This window comes from Podarcis bocagei (genome assembly GCF_964188305.1).
Source record: "Podarcis bocagei genome assembly, chromosome: 3".
NCBI lineage: Eukaryota > Metazoa > Chordata > Lepidosauria > Squamata > Lacertidae > Podarcis > Podarcis bocagei.
Window position 1 is genome coordinate 10,148,405 of NC_138127.1, and position 24,193 is coordinate 10,172,597.

Genomic DNA, 24,193 nt, shown 5'->3' on the forward strand with positions numbered 1-24,193 from the left:
CATGTCCTGGAAAATCAAGACATATGTCAGCCCTAGTTGTATGCTAGTATTAGTGAGAAGAGATAGCTATTAGGGGGCACTCATAGGGTCTAACTACACAAATGCATATAGCAAGCATCCAAATACTTTAAGAAAAGATTATTGTGAAAAAATGGGGAAACTAGAGAAGCAGCCAGGGTTTTGGTGTTGGATAGGTTAAATCTTCCCCTGCCTGCTGCTTCTCCGTTCTAAAACCACTTCTCTTTTGGCTATTAAAAAGCCAAAGACTTGTTTGAGCTCTTAGGGAAGCCACTCTCCTTCCACTCCTCATATGGGGATAATACCGACATCTCACAAGTGAATGTGACATGCAATTATCAAGATGCAGAGGATTGTTATCACATGGCCAACTCAGTCACTTTCCTGTAGATCCAATAGCCACAATAAGCCAATAGGATGACAGATGCATTTTTAAGCATTCATGCTTGAAGAAAATCACATTGATCTCAATCAAATCAAATATCAAGAAGCACTGGGTGCCAAGAAAAAGAATTCCAGACAAGAATTAATAGGCAAAAAACATGATTTATTTGTGTACAAAACTAGGTTCAAAACACACTGTGGTATGCAATGTAAGGCCTGTACTCACATGTATACATTATATTGGAATGATTGTTTCAAGATTTTCAGAACACGCTGCAAGTTGTTTTAAATTTGCCCTTTCTGAACTACACTATTACATATCAAGGTGGGGTGGGGGAGTAGCATCCAAGAGAGTGCCAGCCATTATTAGGCTATTTTCACTTCCTCTGGAGTTAGCCAATAGTTTCCACAGCAGTACCACGTAGCATTGCTGTACTTGTTACGAGAAACCACCACCATATAAAAGGATGGGACTACCATCAGAAAACTTCATCGCACTGCAGGAGCCAGCAATCAGCAGCTCACATTATTTAGGACACAATTAGGTTTGACATAATTAATAAAATATATTTTAAGAAAAATAAATATTCTGCATAATGTATTTACAAAATGGAGTTGGCTTCTTTCACAAGAGGATGCACAACAGGTACACAAAACTATGTTTTTTACTGATGTGCAGTACTCAATAGCTGACATGGTATGTACAAAGAAGCCTACAGAGAATCTCCTAACATTTATAGGATGTGCAAATTGTGCACAACTGAAATAGGATGTGAAGGGGATGAAGACAAAGATCAAATAAGCAGGTTGTTTTTGGTCACCAAAAAGGAAACTGCCTACAGTTATCAACTAAAAATCACTATAGCCGTAACAAAAATGTTGTAAATCATCAATGTATTAACAGTTCCAAAATTTGACTAAAACTCCAATGACTCCTTTTGTAGACACCTTCTCCGGCTTCCACGGTACATCTTCCCTTGCAAAATGAAATATTCCTTCAGTTTGCCTGCTGCAAACTGAACATCTTACATGATGCTCTGGTCAGTATTCTCTCCTTTTGACCCTATGACATCCCTTTATAACTACAAAGCACATTCTGGGAAATATTGCACAAAAAACATTACACATATACTGCATGACTGTACAAAAATATGTATGAAGAAATCACCAAGAATTAATGGATTGCACTTAAAATTTGAAGAGGTCTATGAAGTGCTGAGGAGAAACTGGCATGAAGCAGCTGTTGGGATCATTGGCTGTGCAGGGATGTCCTGTATCCTAAAAAAATGAAGGGCACAGTTATTCTCTCTTTGCATAGGCAGGCAATTACTGGTTGTGAAGCAGTATCCAAAGCCAACAGTTTATACATAGTAGCTGCTACTATTTATAGATATCAAAATATTGCAACAGCAGTGCCGTTTTGAGAGAAAGATGCGTATCTTGTTCAAGGTCTCCTGCTTCTATCTTTAAATCACATATGAGGCAAGGCCTGGAGCCTCTTGGGAGCTCCAGTTGTACCCAGTGACCAATCCCATAGTTGCTCATGAAGGAAGTGCTTTTGTGACTGTAAGGACATAGTAAGCTGCCTCTTACAGAGTCAGACCCTTTAGGTCTGTCTAGTATTGTATTGACTACATTGACCAGCAGATCTGCAGGGTCTTGAACCTTTGGGACATTTACATGCAAAGCACGAGCTCTTCCACTGAACTGTGGTCATCCTAAAGTGTACTTGTGCATGGTCTTCCTAAAATGCACTTGTGCATTATACAGTACACATTTTTCTTTAGGCAGGCAGTGTAAAGAATCATGCATCCTTGCTTACTGAAGTATCATGATGAGGAAAAGGGTGCAAGTATAGGCAATGTACTTGCTCTACAGCTTGCTTGCTGGAGTGCAATACACCCTGTTCTTCATCTGAAACACACAGTGGCTTTGACAGTGTAGGCTGAGCTGCAGGAGACCTGTGGTGGTGATGGTGGTCATCAAGATTAGCCCTTTTGTGCAGCAATCTGTTTTAAGACAGATGCAGAACAAATAAAAGGGATTCCAGTAAAAGTTTGATAAGGTGTTACAATGTAATGCTTATACGTCCTCTTACTACTTATGCCGAACATTTCTTCTTCTTCATGTATTGTTTGCACATTCCCTTTCTGTTGTATAGTACAGTGGTACCTCTACTTACGTTCACCTCCGGTTATGTATCCTTCAGGATGCATGTGCAGCAAACCCGGAAGTGTTTTTCCAGGTTTTGCTGTGCGTGCATGCGCAAAAGCGCTCTATGTGCCACACGCATGCGCAGAAGCGGCCCCTCCGGATACACACACCTTGGGATCTGACCAGAGCTCCGGAACAGATCCTGTGCACAACAGGAGGTACCACTGTAAATGCGCATGGCTATAAACCTTGTAAATAAAAATGAAACCATGCAAATTTTTCCATGCCTATTTAAATGTAAGCCTGAATGAGTTCAATGGGTCTTTCTTTCTCCTGGATAAGTGCAATATATAGGATTGCAGCCTAAATAAATAAAAGCATTCCTGGTCATTAGCAACCTAAAAAACACAGCCTTTAAACATAATACAACTTCTCAGGAGAATTAGCTACATTCCTGTGACAAAGTTTAAGAGAGGAGTTCATTGGAAACTTCATTTGATTACATCAGACACTGAATCTTTTTTATGTAAGATTTAAAAAGCAGCATTTTATAGCCAAGAAAAGAATTCTAGAAATCTCAATTAAGTGAGAGAACAACATGTTCAGGGCTGTGACATTACAGTAACAAGGATCTTATTTGCTTCAGCTATGTAACATGGATACAGAGGAAAGGCAGGATGAAATACACATAAAGTACCTTGAGTAACAAAGCAAGGTGGTAGTCCTTTTGAGGAAGTCATGAAGGAAGAAACAGGTAGAGGGGCAGAGACGCAAAAGAGAGGAAGATTTTATTGGATAGAATGACAAGCAGCAGAGTTCAGTACATGATATACAACAGCTTTCTGCAGGGCATTCCTATCTAGACAATTTTACTGGTTAGAAAAGTTATCCTGCTTATAAGAAATGAAAAAAAAAGGTCAGGAATTGGCATCAATCATGTGAAAGAAATTTCTTGCACTGTATGTCTGTGATAATTAAAGTCCTTGATCAGGAAACAAAAAGGGAAAATTTACTTTGCCTCTCTGACCCCAGCAGATATTTAAAGAATTCGGCCACCTTCATTATCTCAAACACCAAAGATTTTCTCATAAGATGCCCGTAGGGGGACATCATATCCTCAAAGCAGTACCTGGAAGCATGTTCTGCTAAAGCAACAGAGCTTGAGTCCAAGAAAGCAGACATGAGATCTCATTGCAAGTACCTTAGAACACTATGAGAATTAAACATCAGCGACTGCGAATGAATTATATTGAATACTTCGCCTCTCATATCTTTACCCTTTTCAGAGTTTCGTTATTACCACATTTCCACATGAGGTTCTTCAACTACCTCTGAGCTTGTATTGTATTATATGTGTTAAAAGTCCAATAAGTGCCTATGCAGATAGACATAAGATTCTAGCACATGCTCTTACTGCAAACATGATTCAAGCAAAAGCTGCAATATGCCACATGTAAATACATTCTTTGGAGCAACTTCTGTTGCTGCTAGATGTGCTAGTAAGTGGGATACTGGAGTACGTTGAACGTACAGCTTTTGTGAGCGTCTAATGTAATGATTAAAGGGAAACTCACGCTGGAGAAATCTACATGGTCCTGAAGCTTGTACAACTAAGAGTTTGTAAAATTGCTATTTTGCTATTTGATACCTCTGAATAAGGATAGGCAAAAGTCAATTTTTGTTTCTCGTTTTTCCAGTCTTACGTTCTTCATATCAGGTTGTGATTTTTCTCTTTAAAAACTTCTCTTGACAATCCACCTGCATTTTAGTGCTATTTTCTCCTAATATACATATTTTTTGCAAAGAAATTTTTCCTGTTCTACTGTATTTTTTGTCTGTTATTTTCACTAATATATGCATTTCTATGCATTTTTTGTATGAATTACTTGGCTGGAGAACTGCATTGCAAAATTCAGAAAAGTATGAATTTGGAAAATAGCTACATTTTTGTTTGTGTATTGTTTCATAACATTAAACAGATTTCCCTTCAAACTGAATTAAAATCTCTCCCCCCATCTCTATATCTGACAAGAAAGAATCACAACCAGGCAACTTGGAAAGGAAACTTTTTGCAAATGCCCATTTGTCTTTTTAGACCACAAATCATTAAAAAGGAAAACACAGGAGCAGGCAGCATAACAAGAGCTAAGGAACGACTAAGTTTTTCAGACCTATCTATAAGTCAAGTTCCCCCACTGTAATCCCCCTTTTGGTTATTACGCACAGGCTCAGGAAGTGGAAGCTTCCATTTGCAAATATTTAAGTTGCTTTCAGTGTTGTGTTTGGCAGGCCCCTGATGTGCTCTAAAAATAAATTCCCCAAATATTTAATTGTTAAACATAGTACAAAGCTGAACTTTTACATTCTGAATTTGTTTTGAAAGCTATTCATATTTCAGACCAGCAGACTATTCTAGTTTGTGAAACGGAAACTCTATATATAAGACTACTCCTCCCTCTGATTGTTTCCTCAGTTACTGAATAGTTTCCAACCTAATATTCTAGGTATTTCATTTCTTACCTTCCAGAAGAGAATACTGCAATGGCGACAGAAATGCAAGGTATCTCCATATTGTTCCTTTATAGGGTAACATTTCTGAAGTGCAAAGAACATCAGCTTCCAGTCAATATGACCTTTTTCTGACAGAATAGGGTGCCTATAGAACTGAAGAGAACGGTAACATTTGAAGGCTATTGTGCTGTTTTAACCAGCATCTGGCTCAGATTTTTTAAAAAAACTATTTAGCTATGAAAAGTAATGGAAAGTCAGATGTGAAATATTTTAAGAGACTGTGCAGATGTTGACCCCTATTTCCCATCATTTTTGACCATTGCCCATTCTGGAGGGCTGGAGGGTATAGTCCCTGTGCTAAAAAAATATTAGGTTATTATTTACAAATGGTTATACTCTACATATTTGATGTGATCAAAGCTAGTTGTAGGACTATGCATGCTTATTACAGAGCAGGTCCAAATTCAGGAAGATTTACTGAGCAGTAAACATCAGACTGTGCCATGCATTTACACTCATATGCACTCTTAATTGGAAGCAGTTCCACTGAAACCAATGGGATTGATTTCCAAATACATTTACTTATAATGAACACATGAGAACACTCCAATGTGTTTTCTGTTGGTATACACAGCCTCTCTCAACCCTAAAATAACAAAGTTCCTCTAACCTGTTTTTCAGCGAAATGGTACAGGCAAAGCTTTTTCCATAACTGCCTGTCTTCACTGAGCATATACAATGTGGGAGACACTTGGCCCAAAGTGATAATGTCCCAGCAGTCTGAGAATCTATACAAGATGTTGTTCAGCATATGTAAAGGGAGATCGCAGAGTGTAAGTCCATTGGTGACTTGCTGAAAAACAACAACAGTTGGTTATAAGTTCAAAAGTAAACTCACTATTTCAATTTGAGCAGCCTTAGGTGTGTTTGTTTTCTCCCCCCAAACACTCAAATCTAAACAGCTAAATTCATCTGAAGGTTGCAATCCTAATGCCACAAAAAGGTAAGGTAAGGTAAATGACCCCTGGACGGTTAAGTCCAGTCAAAGGCAACTATGGTGTCCTGCGCTCATCTCGCTTTCAGGCCAAGGGAGCAGGCGCTTGCCCACAGCTTTCCGGGTCATGCGGCCAGCATGACTAAAACACTTCTGGTGCAATGGGACACCGTGACGAGTGCCAGAGTGCACGGAAACGTCATTTGTCTTCTTGTCTCAGCAATATCTATTTATCTACTTGCACTGGTATGCTTTCAAACTGCTAGGCTGGCAGAAGCTGGGACAGAGCAACGGGTGCTCACCGTGTCATGCGGATTCAAACTGCTGACCTTCTGATCAGCAAGCCCAAGAGGCTCTACACCACCCGAGACCCCTAATGCCACATACCTGGAAACAAGCCCCATCAAACTCAGTGGGACTTGCTTCTCAGTAGATATGGCTAGGATTGCACTGTAATTCATCATAAAACTTGTTGAGTATACACTTTATTGTGAAAAGAAAAAGGCAACAGTTGTGAAAGTGGTCCCCAATTTTGGACCCATTTGCCTGGATCCAAAGTGGTGTGGCTTGTCCTGCAACATCTGCTGCATCCAGATGTTGTGGAGGATGCTGTCCTGTCCCTGTCTGCCAGTCTGTATGCAGAACGGGGAAGGGGCACCATCTTGCAATTTGCTTCAGGTAGTTAAGTGTCTTTGGGGCTGGTCCTAAATGCCAACTATTAATGCATTTTTAATGGTTCTGACTAAACCTATAAAATATACCGTTAGAGGACCAAATACAGTGGTGCCTAGCAAGACGAAATTAATTCGTTCCGCAAGTTTTTTCTTCTTGCGAGTTTTTCGTCTTGCGAAGCACGGTTTCCCACAGAAATGCATTGAAAATCAATCAATGTGTTCCTATGGAGACCGTCCTGGGACAGAGGGGAAGCGCCGCTCTGTCCCCTCTTTTGAAGCAAGGGGCTGCGGGGAGAATATCGCTTCTCCCCGCCGCCCCTTGCTTCAAAAGAGGTCCGGGGACAGCAGGGAAGAAGCGCTGCGCTTCCCGCTGTCCCCGGACCTGGGGCTGCGGGGAGAAGATTGCTTCTCCACACCGCCCCTTGCTTCAAAAGAGGTCCGGGGACAGCGGGGAAGACCCGCTGTCCCCGGAGCTTGCGGGACAAGCTTTGTTTTGCGAAGCAAGCCCATAGGGAAATTCGTCTTGCGAGGCAACTCGAAAACGAAAAAACCTTTCGTTTTGCGAGTTTTTCATCTCGCGAGGCGTTCGTCTTGCGGGGCACCACTGTAAATATTTTCATACAGCCACAGTACATTTTTGAAGGCTTAAATATCAGCAGCATAGCTGTCAACTTACAGATTTGAAAATAAGGGACCAGCAGCCTTGAAAATAAGGGACCAGCAGCCAAAATAAGGGACCTGCAGCCTCACCTGTTCCAGGCACTCCAGTCTTCCTGTCCTCCTGCAGTCTGGTCAAACTCATGCTGGTAGCTCCGATAACACTGTCCAACCAACTTTGTAACCAGAGGTTCAACTGAATAGAATCTGAATCACATGCACCACAAGGCCTATGCAGCCTCAACTTAAGATGGCTCCCCGGCCTGGCTTTGCACTGCAAAGTTTGCAGCAGCACGTGCAACAAAATGGCGTCCAGCATTCAAAAACCCCCTCAGCTGGCATTAACTAGCCACACACAAGGCATGCAAGCTCCACCCCCCAGGTCATTCTTAAGACTTCTTATTGGGTGAGCAACACAGCCAAGCAACACAGTTGGAGCCTCCCTCCTCCCTGGCCGGCAGGGAGGGAGGGAGAGGAGCTGCTTCCTTTGAAATTTAAGGGACATCATTTAAGGGACATCCATCAATAAGGGACAGCAGCGGGACATGGCGCTGGAATAAGGGACTGCCCCTTCAAATAAGGGACACTTGACAGCTATGATCAGCAGATACCCAGTACTTTTTTGGAAGCAACTTGGTACAGGATGATGTCTTGAAATAAAGCACTGAAAACAAAACATTGCCTATTTCACCATCACAGTTTAATTATCTTGGTGTCCGCTCTACTCAACAAATGTTGATTTTTTTAAAAAAAAAAACTGCTTTATGCCTGTTTATAATTCCGTATCAGAGAGGAGGGGGAGGACAGAGAGAGGCAGACAGATGACACCCTGGTGACACCGACAGATAAAAGGATTTCACAGCTCAAACATCACATTTAACAGAGCCATAAAAGCTGGGTATACCTTGGGTATTTGAAGATTATTGAGCTGCTGCTGCCACAGAAGGATGGTTTCCAACCGGCAAATCCAAATATTGATGTTTCCTACTAGCACCGATTTCCCCACGCCCCGTATTAATATGCACAGCGCAGAACTCAGCTCCTGAAGAAGGTCTTTGATTAGACGTGGGTTGTATTGGTCCTCCAGAACTTCAAGTGGGAATTTAGAAACACACATGAGAATCCTTGCTTTCCTAATACACTTTACATTTATTTTAAAGAGCTGAAAAGCTGATCCATTGTCGTTTTATAATCTTAAAGGTAACAGCCAAGAATGGCTGCCCCAGCAAATAAATGCATATGGCAGGACCAAGGATCTGGGGTTTCCAGCATGATGGCCTTGTTCACACAACATGGCAAGCTGAACTATAGCTTAGCTGGACCAACTAGATGTGGGAGCTCTTGGAGAGGAGCATGCAAATGCTTTCCTTCTCCAACAATCCCACTCACTGACCTCCATGCAGTTTCTTGTTATCCATGGCTACTAGGCAAGTGCTTTCTTAAAACCTAAACAGCAATTGATCAAAATGCCAAAGTGTCATTTGCAGCTATGGAAATTTGTGTCCTTACCTTTGCGAACAATTTTGTCCAAGATATTGAAATAGTTCTTTTGAGCTGCACCGCTCAATGAAGTTAACTGGGATTTTGCTATTAATTGCAAAAGCTAAAAGATAATAATTGTGTATTAGAAGATGTGTAACAAATAAGCCACAATTAGTTATGTTCTTTAGATTCCTCAACATACAGCATAGGTGGGGGAGGAAGGGGTAGAGTCCCTTCCCTTACTCCATTTCTCCCATGTCAAGTTTTAGTTTGTTAGCTCCTTGGGGCAGGGAAATAGCAATCAGGTGGGCAGGCAGATGAGCTGCCCTCATGATATTTGTGTCACTGTGGCTTACCTGCATGGGGCAGGGTGGCAGCAAGATCAGTCCTGTGCAGATGTGACAGCATGTTTACTCATAAGTGAGGTATCACTGTGTTCAATGGGGCTTTTTATTACTCTTTCTAGGCTTCTCATAGTATATGTTTAAGATAAACACACATAAACACACTTTCTCAGGCAACGTTCACATTTAAGCATGAAGTTCAGAGTCTGTGTTGTGCCAATGTCTTCTTAGCCCTAACTGTGATTACTGCCGCCGCCAATATAATAGTTGGCTTGTGGTCAAGCTCTAGAAGGGAGCTGGTTGAGTGGAGGAATGTACAACCTCTCTATTTGGCTTAGCTATGGTTGAGCAAATTATTATTATTAAATTTGTATACCACCCTTCATTCCAGGATCAGATGGTGGTTCACAACATAGTATAGTTGATCCTTAGCAGCAGTATGTCTGCATTAGCCTACAAATGTGAGCTACATTCAAAACAAAGCTACTCCCAGGAGTCACCTTTGACAGAGAAATCTGACCACCACCACCCCCGTGTCTTTGGGAACATGAATAAACACTAAACAAAAAAATAAGATCACATTTGGTCACTTGAAGGCTCATTTTGTTTGTTGGCAGAAAGTGGCAGATAAATTATAGTAAAACAGCATGAACTAAAATGCAGACTCCTAACCAAAGCTGTTTAATACATCAGTTTACAGAATGGAAATGAGTAAAATAAAGTCCAGTATCCAAAGAGATGCTTTAGGCAGGCTCAAAGATTTGTGTACAACCGATTCTGAAATTTTCATTTTCTAAATGTAGCTTGCCAGGTGACACATGGGGGGTGTCACTGTAGAAACAAGTCTAAAGTCCTTGTAGGGAACACAGGTACAGCCAAGTAGTCCTTTGGTACTGGTCTATAATAGTTCAGAACCACAAAGAGCATCATGGTAAGACTCTCAGAGATATCACACAAAGGACCCCTGGAGAACTCTTTTCTGATTGCTTGAGACATTGTCACTTTACAATAAAACCCAATGTCAGTTTTTAATCTGAGAAATGGAGGCAATTCTTTGGCTCTAGTTTAAGATGAACTTTCTTAACGTTAGCAACCTTCTGAATATAGAGATAATATATATATACAGAGAATATATATATACTACAGTAAGTTAAATTCAATCACAGAACTACATAGTACAAGAGCATCTTACTTTTACCACGTAATTGAACCTTCTGATGTCCTGAATTGCACTTGAAAAATCTAAGCGATTAAAAGCTTCTCCCAGCGTGCAATAGCCATGTCTCTTGAAAAGAAAAATGGGGGAGGGGGAGAAACATGTTAGAGTCACAAAAGAAGCCTTCCCGGAGAGGATAAATGTGCAAGCCTGGAATGTACCACCCACACAAATCACATAGCTGCTAATGTCCCACAGTCACCTAGCTACCCATTTCCCCAATACTCATGACATATGGGCTGGAAAGTAGAAGGAAAGAAATAAGTTGCTGCTTTGGGAGCCGTTGTTCATGCTACCTCATACATTCACCAGTGGCCATTCTCTCCATCTGTCTACATATGGAAAGTATTATGCAGTAGTATTGTGCTTTAGTATGTTCAAGCTAGCATATGGAAGGTATGAGGAAAACCCCACAACACTGAAGCCTTGAAATCTGAATTACTCTTCCCTATGCAACTGCTATCTGATGCTGACTCTCCCCCAACAGACTAGCTAAATAAATAAGTGTGCAGCTAGCTAATAAATACATTAGCGTGTGTGGATTAATTAAATGGATAATTACCAAAAGCACATAAATCATGCCTACCACTTACTTCTTTAGTACTTTCTTTATGAACATATATCCATTTTTCACGATAGAAGCCTGGAAGCAAGATAAGGAACACCTTTTTTAATATTCTGCTGCAGATGTATTGATTTACGAGTAAAGAAGACAAAGAATCCCCATCAAAAACTAGTAGGCAATCATAGGCAAATTCTTTTGCAAAAAGGTTCTAACAATCTTTAATAATATGTGAGGGAAAGGTTTTCCACCAATTTTTTAAAAACCAAAACTACTGTCCTGTCCACCTGTGGCACTATGCATATGAAAGCAGATTTCTCTGTGTGTATCCCTGCCTAAAGCCATGGTTTAGAGTTACAAAGACAAGTCAGTGATCTTTCTACCTCCTCTTCCAGTGCAGCTACAGAGGAGTTTGGAAGCTTCCACTTCTGACTACCTGCAGTTTGTCATGTAATATAGACTTCACCCTAGTTAGCAGAAACAAGTCCATTTCAAACCAAATTTTTGATGCTAGTTCATTTTCTCTAAGTGTAGTTAAGATTAGCCACAATTTAGGGCTCAGACACAGCACTGTAGTTAATCAAGAATGGAAGTAAAAACATCCAATCTCAGCAATTCTGTGGGATAAGCATGGCCAACACCACATTAATGAACAATCCCATCAGACACAGTTATGTGAAGGATTGCTTGGAAGAATCATGAAAGCCACTGTGATGCAAAGAATCATGCAAGAAATAAACCAAAATCTATCTGATTTAAGGGAAGCACATTTTCAAGTAAATTTCTGTAAGTCCTGGGTACATTTTAGAAATATTTAAAATGAGCTCTTGATTTTACCTCCCACCAGCAGGCTACATACACCCACAATCAAAATTGCACAGATGCTAGTTTACTAAAGTTCACTGTTGGTAAAAGTAAGCCTCCCTATTATTATGTTAAGAACAAAACCCTCAACCAAGATTATTTTTTCATTGCTTTCCCTTACCATTTTTACATGGAGTGTGCGCAGATGATTAGCATGTTACACATGTCATTTGTTTCCACTGAAATAATTCTTAGCTACTCTAGCATTCTCAAATACATAAGTATTTGCATTATGTATAGGTTCTGCTGAAATACGCTGGAAAGCAAACTTACACTGTCAACTATTCTCAGAACTAAAAAATAGTTTAGTCTTACACTGAGATTTTGCATTGTTCCTAAAATGATCCTTTTTCCTTTTCTTGCTTGCAAATTCACAGTCATCAGCACAGTATATTTCTTCATCATTATCTAAGATGCTGAAAGGGAAAAAAATCTATTTAAAGAACCAATCCCTCAGATACAATTGAACAAACCACAGTATGTGAAGGTAGGAATGAGTCATTTGCATTTCAGAGTTTCATGTTGTTTTGATGGCTGTTGGTTTTACCAGTGCAACAACTCAATCCTATGCATGTATACTTGAAGGTAAATCCCACCATATTGAGTTGTGCTTACTCTCAAGTAAGTGTTTGTGATTTCAGCCTAAGGGTTTATGTACACTTATCTGAGCATAAGCCCCATTGAACATAATGGGCCTTTATTTTCAATCAAACATGTAAAATCACACCGTTGCTTCAAACACCTAGACCAGCAGTCTGTTTTCACCATTGCCAAGATGACGCCATATGGGAATCCTGCAAACAAGACATGAGCAAAATACCCTTGCCTCATTTCTGTTCCCAAGGAACTGGTGCAGAGAATCATGCTGCCTCTGCAGGTACCATTCAGAGCCTTATTCTCTACTGAAATCTGCCATTGTAAATAATTACATGTCATCTGAAAACTGGACCACCTCACACCAACTCCAGAAAAATAAAAATGAACACGTTAGGCAGTATAATATTAGTAGAGATTAAAATAGAGGAAAGATGGGTAATCGTAGGAAAAATGCCCCAAATGAACAAGAATCGTCTTTCTACCAAAAAATAAAAAATAAACATTAGAAGAGTGTCTTTGAAGGCCCACGCCATGTCTAATCTATTGGAACTATTTTGATATCTTCAATGGAAAGTACAGTCACATTCTGTTAGGTGTTTAAATCTCCATAGATCGATTAGCTCCATATTCCTTCCCTTCATTGGACCTTATCATTTGATTTTATCTATCATATTCTGGGAATACTACCTCATTCAAGTCTCCAATTATTATTATTTTTCCATCATACAATAACCCCTCTTCTAACAAATTGGATTAAAAAGAGGTGGATCACGTGCAGTAGTAGAAAAGCAAAAGGAACCAGGAAAAGTGTGGAAGGACAGTCATATGGTATATGCACATATGCTGTATTTAGTATGGTTGTTAGTGGGACAGGGAGAGGGGAAGGAGGGGGTTAAATATGCTCTCTGTTCCTGTTTTGAAAATGCAAATAATTTTTTTTTAAATGAACAAGTTAGAAAGCACCCATCTCAATACAGATCCTGGAGAACCCTACCAATTAACATGCCGCAATTGTGAAATCCGCCTGTAGGTTCCTACTCTGCTTCCTGTTCTTTAACCCAGTAGTCTTCAACCTTTTCAGACTCAGGGCCCACTTTTAATCCAAACATGCATTGTGAGACCCTTTTCCTAACCTTTTACCTTCTATTTGCATGGTGGTAGTGCTCCTGTTGCGACCCACCTTGGATCAGGCCATGAAGACCAGTGCTTTAACCAATTACTATTCCAAATGAGGACCCACCGTCTTATCCCATAATAGGATACTATCATGGAGTCTTGGGTGAGGGACTTGGTTTAAAAACATTGAAAGTCTAAGTACAGGTCTGCTAAATCACCCCTGTCCACATGCTTGTTGACTCACAAAGAAACAAATGCATGTGTTTATTTACAAACTGCTTTTACGTAGCCTTGTGAATCAATTACCGAGAAAGCAATTTCATTTATCATTCACATATGCAAAACACAGAAAATATCTGTGGTAAATAATGCTAAAATAATTCATATTTTTCTGTTGTGAATTGTTTTGAATTATTTTAATAGTGTTGTTATATTATTATAAATCCTCTAGATATTCTTATAAATTCTACACTACTCAGACTGATCCAGTTCCAGTGATCACAACTTTAAAAATCACCCACCACCCAAAAAACCCTCATATGCAATATGTTCGTTTTTTGCAAGCTACGAAAGGGTTCTGTCCAGATGATCAGTATTTTGCAGGAGGGCTTCAAGGACATACCCATACCATGCTAAGCCTCTTCAGCACTCAAAATCAGGGGTTAGCATTACACTACCTGCAATATGTCAAGTCCTCTGAAAGAGATGGCAACCCCATCATAATGTCCTAGAGGCTCAGTTTATTGACAATCTTTTTGCAAGTTTAAAAAGAACCTAGCATATAGAAAATAAAATTGCTAAAAATGAGTTTGATGTGGAAAGCTATTTAGAAGGTTTACAACAACTTGTAAATTAAAGCTTTTTATTTTCACACAGAAAACTGAAAGATGCACTAGTTATATCAACAAAAGACAAAGCACTCAGTTTTCCAAAACACTGATAACCTGAGATTGTTTCCTTTGCAAAGAAGTTAGCCTCACACAGATAAGCAAAACTGCTGAAGCTTTACAGCACAAAGTGTACAAAAGGAAAGTAAAATTACTTTTATCTTCCCATCTTTATTCTGACAGGAAAATTGTATACATGCATTTTCCCCCACTCACCAGTGTTCACTTTTATTAAAACAGCTGAGTTTGTCAAATGAAGGTACTTATCACTGTCAATTCAGAGTTTTAAAAAGCACCCACAATATAGCCTGGATGTTGTAAATCACCAAGACAAGAAAAATAAAGATTTTTTTTTGGGGGGGGGAGGGGAGAGAAGGAGGAAAATCACACACTAATCTGGAGGATTAAACAGCAAATATTAAAATGTTATTGCACATCAAGAATTTAACAAAGCATCTCACCAACTTTCCAAATGAATCAGAGATCTAGCATAGTATTGAATAATTTCTGAAGTCTCTTCTAGTTGGGCATGGGTCTTTCTTTACAGTGGACTAGCCACTATTTGATGAGCTGTCAGAGAACAGAGCTCAATTTAAAGGAGACCTCTATTTGAGAGACTGAATCATCAGAAGGGGGATTATGGTCCTTGAAACTGGCTACCAATAGTCAGTGGTACTGGACAGGAGACCCTGAAGCCACATAGGCCACCTGATTCCCACATACTTTCCAGTGATGGTGAGATGCATCTCCACTTAGGTTATGGAAAATATTTCTAAATTTGTATATTCTGTGCAATTTTTTTCCAGCTAGAAGTTGTCCAATAGAAACCTGAATTAAGCAACAGCCTACAATCCACATTTGAAGAAGTTTAACACAGCCTTGCACTGGCAAAAACTTGTATCAAAGTCAAATTTCCTTGATTTTCTAAGACAACTGAGGCAGAGCCATTCAATTCTACCCTGCTTGCCTTACACAAGTCATGTCGCCACAGCTGGAAGCTGTGAGCAGTATGCCTGTTCAAAAGTTGTTTCATTGCAAGTCATCCAGGCAAGGAACTGTTTCAGTGTAGGAGCACAATCTCTTATATAGGTCTAGGTCTGAGCAACACCTGGCACACTGCTGACACAAAACAAATATAAGGGCTTATCTTTTGCCAGTTTGGGGAAATAACAACACAAACTAAGGGGCAAGACAAAATACCAGCCCGTGATTAGAACTACCATTTTATTATGAATACCACTTTACCATTAGAATTGTCTGGGACTGTTATCTATGTGGTTTATGTGAACGCATGATGTGCTTATTTAGATCATCGAATGTCTGCATGCCACACAATATAAAAGCTATCCTAATATACACACTTCCTGATTTTTCCCCCCTAGAAAGAAGGCTTGATTGGCCTGTTTGTTGCCACCAGCAAAACAGGTGCTTAGGTTTTCAAACATATGCATCCTTCATGCCCTTGTAGTGAAGATCACATAGCAAGTCCCTCCAAGCCTGTAATTTCAAGCTTTTCACAACAATGACCTAGTTTTACCAAAATGGATCTAATAGCCCACCTTATATTTAAAACAGGCAAGTCTCCATGACAACACTGCATCAAATAATTAGGTTGTTACATTTCTTCTGAAAGCCATATTATTTTAAATAACTAAAAAACAGCTTTTAGTTACCCTGCTCTTAAATAAAAGGTGGTGTCCCTTCTCCACAGAATAATCAGTGCATGTACCACCACACCCTATCCCTACTGCATAGGGAAAAGAACAGGATATTATTTTGCAATATTCACAGAGCTGTTACTTGTGTCATCCCACAAAATCCCACATAACCCAATGCAAAATCCAATAGCAAATTATTTTAAGTCAGTAACAGGTAAGACACCTAACACTCTTTGTAGCTAGATGCAAAGTCCAAGCGATTTAACAATGCTGACAAATGTTTTACGTGGAAAAAAATTATACTGCCTACAGTCCTAAGGTTTGAAGTCCAAAAGCAACAGCTTTACTTCTAAAATGATTTTCATCCCAAATCCTTAAAACTATGCTTAGTTTCTAATTCCATAAACTACTGCATTTCAACTTTCTGGGCTTTAAGTGGACAGAATAAATTGTCTCTACACGCTTCTCTTACCTCCCGTTCCTTGAACAAAACAATGCTATTTGTTTTGTATCCTGGTGGCAGTAATGGTCATGTGTTGTTGTTGTTTTTAAATCTAAGTGCCAGCTATGCAACACTTTACATAAAGAGGGCATCAGAAACTGCCCCTGCGTGACTACTGTTCCTGACTGTACCTGTAACTTGAGCATCAAATCACTACATGAATTTGAGGAAAAGGTTCCTGCCATGATTAAGATCAGCAAATAAACAGACGGTTTCATCTCTGAGATACATGCCCACCTAGAGAAAAATAGGCATTGATGTATAGCAGTATTAAGCTAATGAGAAGGGGCCCCTTCTTTTTCTTCTCTTACACATTATGACTGATGTTGTTAAGCTGATTGTTTTCATCTTCAAGTTCTGAGCTGCAGGGCTCACATCGCTTCCAACCATCTTCTGTCTTCATCCATCTCCACCCTGGAGATCGCCAATCCTGGCCCAGAAAAGGCATGGTTTCCTTAAAGGCAACAAATAATCAATGCAACTTTTAACAATGTTGTTGTTATGTCAGCAGGATGATATTTAGAAATTAACATCAAGAGAAACATTGTGGCAAAACATGGCAACAAAATAAAAGAAATAGCCATGAAGGTGAGAATATAAATGGCTATTAACCAATTTGGTCAGAGCATGCCTCCTTGTGTACAGTATTACGCTAAACATTTCATTGCAAGAAGATGGAAGGTAGCATGAAAGGAACAGAGGCCATGCCTGATCTAGTGCACACTTTTACCAGCACTGATCTAAATGGCACAATATGCTAAACACACAATATTGTTATGTCAAAGTAATTTCACTTAACATTTTACTCATAGTCACCTTGTAATAAGGTTTTGCTAAATAAAACAGAATATAAATTTCATTAAATAAAATAAAACAAACAAATAATAGGCTGTTTCAGGAATGGCTGCATATGGTTAAAGTGGATTCATCAATCCTAAGAATGCTATCTACTATATGTTGTACCCCACCATGTCCATCACTCTGACATTCCATTTCCACCACCTCACTTTTCTTTGAACATCAAAACTCCTGCAAATAGTCATAATAACTAGTAGCCATGGAGAGTCTTATCCCCCATGAAATCTCCTAAATAGGTTTTATAGCCATCTAAGTCAGTGGATTAATGATCAGAATATTTTGTAATACTTACCAACAAAATAAGTGTTGCAAAATATTTATTCTGACTAACCCCATACACATATATAATGTCTTTCTTCCATCATGCTAAGTAATTTAGTGATATTAATACATAGATTCAATGGCACTGAACAGCAGAATATTCAGGCCGGTGCTATTTTACACAACACACATTTCATAAGATATAGAAATAAAATTCAACGTTTTAGTTACACAAGCAACCACCTTGCCCTTAGTTTTGCTCACCACAACTGTGTTTTCCACACTTCTATAACCTCAGTGGATGCCAAAATAGATTTTTAGACTCACACCACTTCATTCCATCTCATATTCTTTATAGCTACTCCCTTCTCCTGGCAACAAGCAAAGATGCAAACAAAATTCTGACAGTCCACACTCCTATCACCTGCTATCCAACTCTGGCCACAACTCTTGACCAAGAACAGCAGTCTCTGTGGCCCAATACCAGGCTTGTGTCTTTGACAGAGTCAATAAAAAATTATATAGATAGAACTAACAGACAGAGTTTGCTGAGATTTGGCAAAAGCGTTATTTCTATGCCTTTAAAACGTAGTATTTGAAATGAGTTTAACTTATTTAAGATATGATGGGTTGTTTTTGTTTGTCTTCTAAAACTGAAGTAAATGAAAATAGCACTTTGGTTAAAGAAGGGACCTTAACACAGAAGTCCATTAGAATCTCCTACATTTAGTTATCAACATTTGTGACTAGTAGGCCCTGGACTCCCAACACTGGGACCTACTTTCTCCCCTCTTACTCACCTTCATGAAAGAAGGGTGATCAACATCACTTGTTCCCAAACACCTGCTCCAGGCTTTTAATGTACATATTTATTTTACCAGGCCTTTTATGAACCATAAGCCTGGATATCATTATTCCTATGAATGCTCTGAATCTGTTTCACTTGATTTTATATTGTTCTTAGGTTATATTTCTGTTTTAATTGATATTTTTATACTGAGCACGGTGCGCATCGCTTGGAGGATTTTAAAAACATAAATCTGTTTAGAAATGTTCTTAAATAAATAAAGTTTCAATGACCTCTACTCCTGGCTATACACACACACATACGGCATACAGCTTCCTGGTCATGTGGCCAGCATGACTAAGCCGCTTCTGGCAAACCAGAGCCTAGGACTTGCTGATCAGAAGGTCGACGGTTTGAATCCCCGTGACGGGGTGAGCTCCCGTTGCTCAGTCCCTGCTCCTGCCAACCTAGCAGTTCAAAAGCACGTCAAAGTGCAAGTAGATAAATAGGTACCGCTCCAGCAGGAAGGTAAACAGCGTTTCCGTGCGCTACTCTGGTTCACCAGAAGCGGCTTAGTCATGCTGGCCACATGACCCGGAAGCTGTACGCCGGCTCCCTCGGCCAATAAAGCGAGATGAGCGCCGCAACCCCAGAGTCGGTCACGACTGGACCGAATGGTCAGGGGTCCCTTTACCTTTACTTTATACACACGCACACACATATAATATAATATAAAATATTCTGTGTATAATATATACATATACACAGAGTAGAAAACCACACCTAAGGACAGAACTGTAGGGGGGGAAACCAACACCCCCCCCCACTGCTATGAGATATGTACCCTTCCCAATAACTTTTGAGGGGGCACCACATTCATTTTGTGGGAGGGGGCTATACTACAGGCAAGGGAGTTTGGGGGCCACTTAGAGGCAGGGTTTTTTTTTTATAAGAGACCAGAGGATTTGTGTAAAACCTGGGGGGGGGGGAGAGGAACAAACTGAAGCCCCCCACCCATTGGAAGGGCTCTTGTCCAAAATAATGAAGATGCTAAAAGCAACACACACACCCTCTTGGCAGCCCCTGCCAGACACAACCTCCCCGCTGCCTGCCCCTTTCTCCCCTGAGGGGACCCTCCTTTGACCGTTGGCCTTCCAACGGCCGCCTCCCCTCCCCCTCCAACGTCTCCCACACAACCTCCCCCCCCGCCCCGCCCCCCCTCGCCTTCCCGGCCTCCTCACCACAATCGCTCCCAGCCAAGGCTGATACTGTCTCTATTGACCGAGACGTCGACGACAACAAGGAACTTCGCTTTCTCCGCCCCCCCCCCTTTCTTCGCTTTCCCCCCATTGGCCCTCCTGAGCGGCGCTTGTTGCCACCCGGCATCCCGGCCGCCGGTTGGCTGCTCGGGGCGTTGTGACGTCCCAGGTTCCACCTCCCACACATGTCACGTGACGAGGAGGGACCGGAGCACGTGTCAATGTTTTGGTCAGGAGGAGGAGGCTGGGAGAAGGAGGCGGGGTGGGGGCGGGGGCACGCTCCTCCCACCGCCCCCTGGGCGGAGCTAGGAGAACTCTGAGAAGCGAGAGACGCGAGTTGTGCTGAACCGGCTCGGAGCGGCGTCGCTGCTTTGCATCGGATTGCAATTCATAGAACCCGCTTTAGGAACAAAGTCCCGTGGAAATAGCGCGTAGTAGGATGGAGCTCCGCAGAACATTTGCACCAGCAAATTCCAGAGGGTTGTGTGTGTGCTAAATTTCGCAATCTTACGGGTGTTTCACTGTAACCTTTCAATTTGCATCTTTTTCTTCTTCTTGTTGTATATTTACTTACATTCCCACTTTCCCCCGGACAGGGACTGAAGGCGGCTTGCGGATAAAACATAAAGATAGAGAAAACAAGCATTAAAAAGCAATTAAACATTAATAGAATATATGTATATGTAGACATACACACACATACCAGTTTTAATGAACATATCAGAGTGCTCTGTAAACGATAGTTAAAGTCTTTATATATCAACCTTTTGTGCTCTTCCACACCCGCCCAGTGTTCCTGGCCCTTCTTTTGGATTCTTTTAGATGCTTTTAAATTCTTACAGACTTTTATATTCACCTTGTGTTTTAATACCTTTTAGCTTTCTAAAGCACTTTTTAGATTTTAAAAGTTGGTCTATGTCGGTATTAAGATTTGTATTGTGTCGGGGGGGGGGCAGAACCAAGTTTTAGTTGAGTATTTTTTTTTTTACTTGATAGGGGGTGCAGGTGTGTGTGTATCTATGTGAGAGCTTTTGTTTGTTTGTTTGTTTGTTTGTAAGTCACTTTGGGTTGCCCTTGCCAAGACAAGGCAACTCACAAATTTAATAAATAAATAAAAGAAATCTATTAAAAACATACAGTCACAAGAAAAACAGCACAGCGCCAGCCCCTCTCATTAAAAACTACATAGCAGGCAGGGATTCAGGAGCTATAGCATTTCTCATATTGAGGTGTGACAATAGGAAAGTGAGCCTCATTGACAGTCATGCTGCAATTAAGAGTACAGGGCCTCTAGGGAGGTAGAAACATTGGCAACGCTGATATCCTGGCAAAGTGTAGTCAGATCCACTTTGTATTTGGTCAGCAGTTTATTAGGATATAGGCCTAATTTTGCAGCATCATATATCACCAAGCCTGCCCACCTGTATAAACACAAGAAGCAGTGTGAGAAGAGGGCACTACCTTGATTCCTATAAACACATATTACACATATGCTTGGATTGGAATTCAAGGGAACTTTCAAGCTGTCCCTTGGTTAAGGCTGCAGTTCTTCATCCCTAACCATTGGTGGTGCTGGCTGGGGTTGATGGTGCTTGGAGTCCAACAACTTCTGAAGGGACTCAGCTTCCTCATCCTTATCATATACACTTACATGGGAGTAAGCCCCATTGAATTCAAGAGGACTTCTGTGTACGCATGGCTGGGATTATGCTGTTAGGCAATAATTTAACTCACAATTCTAAACTCATTTTACTTGGAAGTATATGATTTCCTTGGAAGATTCAGGGAAGCTTACTTCCAAATAGGTGTGATATCAGGATTTGCTTCCTGTTAATCCCCATGCATTCCATTCTGTCCCAGAGAACCTTTGTTTTGGCAGAGAAATTTGCCCAGAGGACAACATGATTTATAAATGAACTTGAATGTCTTCTTTCTGTCGTGTATTTAAATCTCCGACTTTATAAAATGTATTCACTGACACTAGGCATTAATTATCACTGTTAACCTCTCCCATCAGATTAATTCTTTGGCTTTAGAAGGATGCTCCAATTACATATTGATCGAAAGATTCATCATGTCAATGAATGTCCACTCCAGGGATCAGTTTAAACTATAGACAAGGCCAGGGATATTAAGCAAGGCAGCCCTTTATTTACTGCTGCAGCAGGACAGCACCACTAGAGTAAGGCTGAAGAAAACTGTCTCCAGAAAAGGGTTCTTACAGCTTTTATACATTTCCATAAATGGCAAAATAAATCAGAGCAAGGCACACGCGCACATCAGTTCCCTTTGCATTTGTTATATGACATCTCTTTCCTGATGTTTGAGTTTCTCAACCTTTGCCATACGTCATCCTCAAGGCCTTCAGCTGGTACATGGCACAAGGTACTTGACTGTGTACACAACAAGCAATAAACCTTTAGTCAGAGACATTAAACAGAAAGTTAAAAATTAAACAGACAATCGCACAGGAAATTTTCTATTCTCTTCACAATTACTTTTTTTTTATTTGCACCTTGGAAAGATGTCATATGAATGAGCAGAAATGGGACAGAATAGCTAATGCCAAATTAGAAACCAATGGCTCCTTTCTTGAATTAATCTGAATTAATTCAAATACCAATGAAATATGCATCAGACCTCTTTAGTGTTTGGTGTGTATTGTATGTATCTAATGCAGCTTTGTACCCCCACCAGCAACTGGCAGGACACTTGACCCTACTTACAGCAGCCCTGCCCCCATGCCTCCCAAAAAAACTGCTCCTGTGGGTTTGAGGATCTTGTGGAATAGTCAGGGATATGACACAGAGAATTGAAGAAGATAGACGGGAATTGGAAAAAAAACAGGTGCCTTCCTTATTGTAGTAGAAGCAGCTATAGAAAGGGAATAAAAAGGTAAAGGTAACCCTGACCATTAGGTCCAGTTGCGGACGACTCTGGGGTTGTGGCGCTCATCTTGCTTTATTGGCCAAGGGACCTGGCGTTTGTCCACAGACAGCTTCCGGGTCATGTGGCCAGCATGACTAAGCCACTTCTGGCGAACCAGAGCAGCTGTGATGGCCTGGGTATCTGATTAAGAAGCTGAATCTGAGGAGTCCCAGCCTGCACAGGAGTCCCCGCCTCCAGGGCCGGCTGAGCTGGGGCAGGGGCTTGAATCCGAAGGGCCTGCACCTGTGCCAGGTCCTCAGGAGCAGACACCAGATGTATCCACTCTGGCTCCGGAGGTGATTGAGGACCCATTGCCTGCAGGTGCGCCTCTCCCAGCCCTGTCAGGGGAAGGTGAAGCTGCCCCTGGGTCCAGTAACCCTCCAGCTTCTCCTGCGCTGCAGAGGCTCAGGGCAGAGAGGCGGAGGGAACTAAGTTCTCTCAGGAGGAGTGCTCGCCTTAAGGCCAGGAGAGGCGGGTCACCTGTGGGCCGGGACCGCCCCTGGCCTCAGAGGAGATAAAGGCCAGTTAGCCCAGTCCCAGGTTGCGGGAGCAACGATGTTGGAAACCTGTTTCTCCCAGCACCCAGACCTGTTCTTCTGGAGTTTCTGACCACGCCCGGCTTCTTGCTTTGGACCCCGCTTCGCCCTTGGTGGACAGTCTCCAGACCCTCAACCCAGGACCGGACTCTGACCATGCCTCTCGGTAACCCCCCCCCCGGGTCCAGCACAGCAGCGCATGGAAGCGCTGTTTACCTTCCCGCTGGAGCGGTACCTATTTATCTACTTGCACTTGGCGTGCTTTCAAACTGCTAGGTGGGCAGGAGCTGGGACTGAACAACGGGAGCTCACCCTGTCACGGGGATTCAAACTGCTGACCTTCTGATCAGCAAGCCCTAGGCTCTGTGGTTTAAACCACAGTGCCACCCGTGTCCCATATAGAAAGGGAATAGTACCTGCTTAAGCATTGTGCAGGATACTATATGTTAGTTTTTATATGCCTGACTGGATTGGTTTGTCTGTTTCCTTGTTTTATAGGCATTAGGGGAGGGGCAGTACTTTTGGTCGGGAACACATTGTGCTCCTTTTGGGGTAGTTGCCCACGTTTGGTCCCCACCCTGGACTCAGCTCTCAACTGTGACTCCTAGAAGCTGTCAGCATGTGTCAGCAGCCACACCCCAGGAATAATGGCTTCAACTGACTGGCTAAACCAGGTGTGGGTAGCCAATGGGTCTCAAACCCTCAGCAAGTTATGGACTTCCCCTGCATGTGAAGACAGGCTCTGGTGGATTAAGTGGGTGAAACTAATAGTGGGTCCAATGGTCAAGAAGGCGGGTTCTGCACGTGCTGTAGAGAGAAGTGAGGGCTCACCAACCTGGGAGGTAGCCCATCTAAGAGAAGGAAAACTCTGATCCTAAACCTCTGCTGCCTTGTGGGATATCTTTGGGAGAAGAAAAGACTAAGAAGTAAAGCCTACAGGCAAC

At 41.4% G+C, this 24,193-nt stretch overlaps 1 protein-coding gene across 3 annotated transcripts; it reads right to left on the reverse strand.

Moving 5' to 3' along the window:
* Positions 1-544: 544 nt before the first annotated feature.
* On the reverse strand, positions 545-19,919 carry FBXO25 (F-box protein 25). Of its 3 annotated transcripts, none has more exons than XM_081189185.1 (11): positions 19,768-19,919; positions 16,932-17,074; positions 12,176-12,276; positions 11,028-11,077; positions 10,411-10,503; positions 8,902-8,995; positions 8,297-8,481; positions 5,738-5,920; positions 5,077-5,220; positions 3,254-3,280; positions 545-1,680 (listed from the first exon to the last, which is right to left on the reverse strand). In XM_081189185.1, exons 2-11 carry the CDS (start codon positions 17,066-17,068, stop codon positions 1,591-1,593), a joined length of 1,104 nt encoding a protein of 367 aa, XP_081045311.1. In that variant the 5' UTR covers positions 17,069-17,074; positions 19,768-19,919; the 3' UTR covers positions 545-1,590. The 3 variants fall into 3 exon arrangements, with proteins under 3 accessions (XP_081045311.1, XP_081045310.1, XP_081045312.1); XM_081189184.1 differs by lacking the exon at positions 19,768-19,919 and adding an exon at positions 18,540-18,830; XM_081189186.1 differs by lacking the exons at positions 3,254-3,280; positions 19,768-19,919 and adding an exon at positions 18,540-18,827.
* Positions 19,920-24,193: the final 4,274 nt, after the last annotated feature.

Bases quoted from the DNA above. Each gene is read 5' to 3' on its own strand.
- FBXO25 (XM_081189184.1), bottom strand. The intron at 8,482-8,901 runs GTAAGGACACAA...TCCCACTTGAAG, and splicing joins GGACAAAATTGTTCGCAAAG to TTCTGGAGGACCAATACAAC. The intron at 1,681-3,253 runs GTACTTTATGTG...TCATTTTTTTAG, and splicing joins ACCTTGCTTTGTTACTCAAG to GATACAGGACATCCCTGCAC.